Here is a 6,758-nt window from a genome sequence, read left to right on the forward strand (position 1 = left end):
TCAGTAAATCTCTTTTTACTTTCCCTTAATGTTACTGTATGAAATATAATTAAGTACAATTCTTAGTTAATGACAAATACCATGAAATTCACAATGCAATGCAATGGTAACAATCAGTTCTCAAAACTTCTCATAAAAACCACAATGTGACGTAACTGTATCCTACAAAAACTATGCTAAAAACAACAAATCATTGTTTCTTATTTATTTTCAATGTATTCACTCCAACTTCAGATCACTCATTGATCTTCTACTTCTTCTTTTTAAACTCACTCCTTCTTTCAGGCATCAGAGAAAAGAGCAAACAGACACACTGCTGCTCTCACGACTGATAAAACAAAGGGTCTCCTCTTCTACAGAATCAGAAAGAGGGGGAAATACTTTCACAGACAAATACAGACACACCCCGGCTGGAGCTCTCAGCCTTTTCAGGAGAAGGGGGCTTCTTTGAACAATTAACAACAAACTATGGTATACCAAAACATTTAGCGCTTTATCACAGGCTCTACATTATATTACGGCCTGACAAAACATGGAAAACTCCACTTTTGTATGTAGTGAATTCACAGAGTCGCCAGGCAAGTTTTATACTTTTAACTCCCTGAACTCAGATCGGGCTTATTAATCTCTTAATTACCGAACGGACCGGATGTGCACTTGGCTCGCAAAGCAAATCATATCCCCTCAGCCAAATGAATCTCTGAACCTTAAGACAATCATTAGGATCTTCTCAGGCAGAATTCACGACTACGAGGTCAGATACAGTGATTCCTCCAGCATAACATGTCCTTACGGCTAGCAAAGATCATATCCCCTCAGTCAAACCTTTAGCTTCTCAGGCAGACTACGAGGTCAGATACAGTGATCTCTCTAGTATAAACATTTATTAACATAAAACAAGACCTTTACGAATCAACAATGACAACCAGCAGACAGAACAATCAACAAACATATCTCAGCCATAGCTGTGCCTTAACTCCACTCCTCTGCTTTTTTTCTTAAATTTGGAAAAATAACCAATACAACTTCAAAAGTCAATTTCATTCCAAATACGTTCTGCTTACTGTGAGTCGGCATTTCTTCTGTGGAAGTCTCAAGTCTGGTTTCTCAATTTCTTGAGATTTTACCACAGCTTTCTATGTAGCTGCCTGATCAGGGTGAGTTGAGACCTCCAGAGAAGGAACACAGCAACCTCCAGCATTGGCAATCTCGGTAGAACCTCCAAAATGTTGTGGAGATCCAGCATAACACAACAGGAAAGAATGAAACAGAGAGGAATCAATAAAACACAAACACAGATATAGCTGATAAGTAATTATTATTTAGTTGTTGCAACAAACAAACAATAATGGGAAGTACATCACCTGCTGCCACAGCAGCCAATCGTGGAAATGCCCCCAAGAACAGAAGAAATACAGGGCTAGATATACTTTTTTAAATGACACACGAACATGTTCCCCAAACATGTTTAACGCACACACATTTTATCATGCAGCCAACCACACAAATGTCACATGTTTTTCTCTCTGAAAGCTATACCTGTATATGTTTAAATGTCATCATCTCATGACATCTTTAGGATTAGTTAACTAACAAAGGTTAACTGTTTTTATAACCCGAGGCCTTCTCTGAACTTCCTATACCCTCGGTGTCAGCTCACTTAAAATGAATACATCTATTGATAATTCAGAACGACCATTGTCTCTCTAACTGTGTGTGACCCAACTCAGTAACACACATCATATGGAATACCATGTGATCATTAATGAATATCAGAAATACGCTGTATTAAACATTCTGCCATAACAATACCTTGGGACCCGTTATCGTTATCTGCGTTTCCCTGTCGGCCTAGTGTGGCCGAACCGTCTATATGATAGAGAATTGTAGCAGATACGACCGTACTCGTATGGCTAGGGCCTGATACAACGAGACACTTCCTGTTCACACTCCAGCCTGCCACTGAGGTGTGTGTGTGTGTGTGTGTGTGTGTGTGTGTGTGTGTGTGTGTGTGTGTGTGTGTGTGTGTGTGTGTGTGTGTGTGTACTATCCTTTAGGGGACCTACATCTGTTTACACAGTCACGTGTGGGGACTGGCTTCCCTTATGGGGACATAATGGAGGTCCCCAAAAGGGGAATCATTAATGTTAGGGTGAAGACTTGGTTATGTTGTTTTCCCCTTTAATTACAAATATAACTCACATTAACTGCAAGATGTTATTATCAGACTCAATATGACTATCATTTCATTGTTTTTTTATGTTTTTTTTTAATGTTTTTGCACCAATAAAACATCCAAAAAGTATTGTTTAAAGTGACCGTGCATGCACTAACTTTTTATTATTTCTAACCATGAAAATATCGGTTAGAAATAATAAAAAGTCAGTCCTTGGTGTCACTGCAGAGAGTGATTCAGATGACTGTGTGTGTGTGTGTATGTGTGTGTGTGTGTGTGTGTGTGTGTGTGTGTGTGTGTGTGTGTGTGTGTGTGTGTGTGTGTGTGTGTGGCCCTGCAGTCAGTCTCTGGGTGTTGCTTTAGATGTCTCACCCTGCAAACCAGATCCCTTTCTCACTCTCACACACACACACACACACACTCACAAACAAACACATACACACACACACACACACACACACACACACACACACACTTACACACACACGCTTTCAGTTTGGTCCTCCGGTTCAGTCAGCGCTTCATCTGTTGAGCAGAACCCCATTTTGCCAGTTCTTCCTTGGCTCCGAAAACAATTACCTCAGTTTTATCTTTGTTTATATAGAGATGTATTTATTAGGATAAACCCCTTGAGATGCACCATCTCGTTTTTAAGGGGGTCCCGACAAAAGCAAAATAACAGAATACAAAGCAACAACAAACCACGTACAGTCTGTTAATACTCATCTCTGCAGTGTGCAGAACATGAAACTCAGTCAGATAAAACTTCTTGGAGAGTTGAGTGTAGCGTCCTATAGTCAGGTCAGAGAGACTGCTCTAAGAATGGCACATCCAGAAGAGTCTGCAGTGTGTAGAGCATGAAACTATTTCAAAACAACATGAACATTACACCGGCTAATACATGTGTATAAAAGTAGGCCATTAAAGTGAGTTTCATTAGACGCTCGTTGAGTTAAGCACGTACCTTATCTGCTCAGCATCAGAGGGTTAACAACCCGGTTAACCGGGTTAACAACCAGGTTAACCCGGTTAACAACATCCTCACAGAAACACTTCCCCTTCAGTTCTCAGAAGAGAAATACAGAAACAGCAGGTTAGAGACTCTGACAGTCGAGAGCCAGAGACCAAGAGAGAAGCACGATGTCTGAATTCAGAAGGATCATGATGTCTTCATTCCTGATGCTGCTGCTCCACTTTCCAGGTGAGGATGCAGAGAACACACACTGTTTACGACTGTTAATGAAAGCTAGTGAGGGCGTCTTTCAATTGAAATCGATGTATCCTTGGGCAAGATGCTTAACCCCAAGTCGCTCCCAATGGGGAACGGTGTGTGAATGATACCTTCTGTCGTGGAGTTTGAATCAGTTTCTACATTTAATATCCACTTTCCTCTATCGGGGTTGTGGGTTATGATGCGCCTCTCTTTGCTTCCAAACTAACTTTGCAGAGATCGTTGTAGCTTTGAATCACATCAGGTTTATTCTTTGATCAAGGCGACATACAAACATGAAGACAAACTTCCTCGCTTCAATGTAACTAAAAGTTCTCCGTATCAAAAAAGAAAAAAAAGAACACGGTCAAAAGACTCTACCGCTTCCTGTCTAATCACACCCTCAGCTGTGATCCAATGTCATGCCATATATAGACATATAGACATATAGACATGCACGTCATATCCGACAGCAAATAAGTGAGACTTAAACTAACATCTTTTAAAGCGTAGTGTGACTCACAAAAATAAATAGTTAAGAGTTTCCTCTAAAGCCTTTTAGTAATAAGACAAACATTCAAACCATAATGATGAAAGGGAAATGGCTCTAACCCCTACAGATCAACCAGAACTCTAACTCTTTACCTTTTTATATAATAAATCATTATTCTGTCAGCATTTATGACGTCTATATTTATTTCTGATTTTTTTCCCCAACAGCTGCAGCTGTGAAATATTACTCCCTCACTGTCAGACCTGGAGATGAAGTCACTTTGCCTTTTGACAATGTGATACATGATCAGGATAAGTGTGAGAGTACTTGGTGGAGCTTCAGACATTCACCATTAACACCAACAGTGACGCTGTTTAAAGACGGACAGATTCACAAAGAAGCCAAAGCTAAATCAGACAGACTGAGAGTTACAGAGAATTGTTCTCCGGTTATAAAGAAGGTCACAGAGGAGGATGTTGGTGTTTACAACTGCAAACAGTTCAGATCAGGAGAACAACAAGATCCAGACTCTGATGTTTATCTGTCTGTTGTTACCAGTGAGTATTTACATCATGATGTTTTAAACTGTCTCTATAGAGCAATATACTAAATCATTACAATAATAATGATTACAGTGATGAAGTTAATGTTACTCTTGTTGTCTTTCTCTCACAATATCTCCATCTTCAGTGACTGGACATCTGGACAATGATGAGGTGACGTTACGCTGCTCTGTGTTGAGATATGGACGGTGTGATCACAGAGCGAAGTGGCTGCTTCTGGGTCAAGATGTGGTTAAAGATCACAGAGATATAAAGACATCACAGTCTTCCTGCTTTGCCTCTGTGACATTTCTGACTTCTCTCTTTAGTTACACAACAAGGTTTGAGTTGCTTACTTGTGAAGTAACTAATGATGACATAACAGAAGTTCTTCTGTTTCCCTTACAGCTAAAAACCTCTGACTATATTTCACACTTGGGACTTCTCTCTTTAGTTACACAACAAGGTTTGAGTTGCTTACTTGTGAAGTAACTAATGATGACATAACAGAAGTTCTTCTGTTTCCCTTACAGCTAAAAACCTCTGACTATATTTCACACTTGGGACTTCTCTCTTTAGTTACACAACAAGGTTTGTGGTGGGTCATCATGGTGTCTGTGGGGTTAGCAGCTCTCATCATCACCGTGGTTACAGTCCACATCTGGACCAGAGCTAAAGGTGAGGGTTCATAGATTCAAGAGAAAAGAAAAAGTAAACCGTTGAAGCTGAAGTCAACATGTTTGTCTTTTGGTTTTTTTCAGGGGACAAAAAACGGATGACAAAAAACCTCGTGAGTTTAAATATAAAATAATAGTTTGTAATATTTATTATTTTCATTTAACTGTGATTATAAGACAGGCAGAAGATTCAACAAAGGAGTAAAGTGTGCATGTTGTGTTGAAATGAAGTATCTCTGTGGTTCCCTTGAGCAAGGCACTAAAGGAAGTACTGAGATATTGTACTTCATTAAAAGTAGCAATACTACAATGTAAAAATACTCTAATATATATATATGATTCATAATACAAATATACCTAAATTGAAAGTACTGATTATGCAGAATGTAATAATATAATATATGATTATAATAAGTGATGTTTTAATGTGTATCACTTCCATTTGCAAAGTATGGTTTATTAAAATGACTTGACATACTACTGGGTAGCTTAACTAGTTATATTTGTCATGTAATACATCATAGATGGTGATTTCTGCTCAATTTAAGAATGAAATAAATACATAATAAAAGATGTTAAAGCAAGAATGTGTAATAAAAATGAATGGATGTAGACGAGTAAAAAGTTCAACATGAAGCTCCAGAATAAGGAGCAGTTAAAGTGTAAAGTAGCATTAACTGATGATAGTCAAGTAAAGTCCTTAAAATATGTACTGAATTACAAAACTGAGTAAATGTACTTTGTTACTTTCCAGCTCTGCTCTGTGTTTTCACCATGTCTCTGTTCCATGTTGACAGGAGCAGAATGATGAAGATGAAGATGAAGATGAGGTGAACTATGAAAACGATGGATGGGCTTCTGCCTCTGTGTGACTGATCAACAACATCAACTCCCCTCAGAGTCCATGCTGTCAAACATCACCTTCTCATATTCTACAGGAGAAAACAGGAGAACCATGAGATCATTGGAACATTTCTGATGACTGAGAACACCTGAGCAGTGTTCATTTTGGCAGCTATTTTTGATTTAGACTTTAGACGAAAATGGTTATTAGTTTTAGTCACATTTTAGTCCTTTTTGTCCTTCATAGCTTTGGTCTAGTTTTAGTCGATGAAAAATCATTACATTTTAGTCAACTTTTCGTCAAAATGTTTTCTCTCTTTAAACTAATTCAGTTAAACACAGGTATCTGAAACTGGAATCAAGGTGACAGCATCAAGTGTTGAAATTCCTAAAGCAACATTTCACTCTCTTCACACTTTACTTTGAACGGTACTACTACTCTTACAAATCTGTGTGCAGGCCGCTGCAGCGTGTCTGTTAGGCCCCACCCCCCGCACACAGTGAGAGAGAGGTAGAGTTAGGCCCCGCCCCCCACACACAAAGAGAGAGGGAGAGAGTTAGGCCCCGTCCCCCGCACGAGAGACAGAGAGATAGAGAGGCCCCGCCCCCCGCACACAGAGAGAGAGAGAGAGAGTTAGGCCCCGCCCCCCGCTCACAGAGAGAGAGAGAGATAGAGAGGCCCCGCCCCCCCGCACACAGACCACTTCAGAAACTCAACACCATAAAATAGGAAACATAGCTTATTATATTCATTCCTTTCTGATTTAACATCCTTTAATTATGCTCTCACATTCCCATACATAGTTATATTACTGCT

The 6,758-nt window shown here is 39.4% G+C and overlaps 1 protein-coding gene across 1 annotated transcript; it reads left to right on the forward strand.

Annotated features, from left to right (window-relative positions):
• The first annotated feature begins 2,838 nt into the window (after positions 1 to 2,838).
• LOC117477212 lies at positions 2,839 to 6,451 on the forward strand. The gene is made up of 6 exons (XM_034123884.1): positions 2,839 to 3,377; positions 4,107 to 4,436; positions 4,570 to 4,887; positions 5,013 to 5,099; positions 5,183 to 5,211; positions 5,896 to 6,451. Exons 1-6 carry the CDS (start codon positions 3,317 to 3,319, stop codon positions 5,968 to 5,970), a joined length of 900 nt encoding a protein of 299 aa, XP_033979775.1. The 5' UTR covers positions 2,839 to 3,316; the 3' UTR covers positions 5,971 to 6,451.
• Positions 6,452 to 6,758: the final 307 nt, after the last annotated feature.

The sequence above is a fragment of the Trematomus bernacchii genome, unplaced genomic scaffold (assembly GCF_902827165.1).
Source record: "Trematomus bernacchii unplaced genomic scaffold, fTreBer1.1, whole genome shotgun sequence".
Taxonomy (NCBI): Eukaryota; Metazoa; Chordata; class Actinopteri; order Perciformes; family Nototheniidae; genus Trematomus; species Trematomus bernacchii.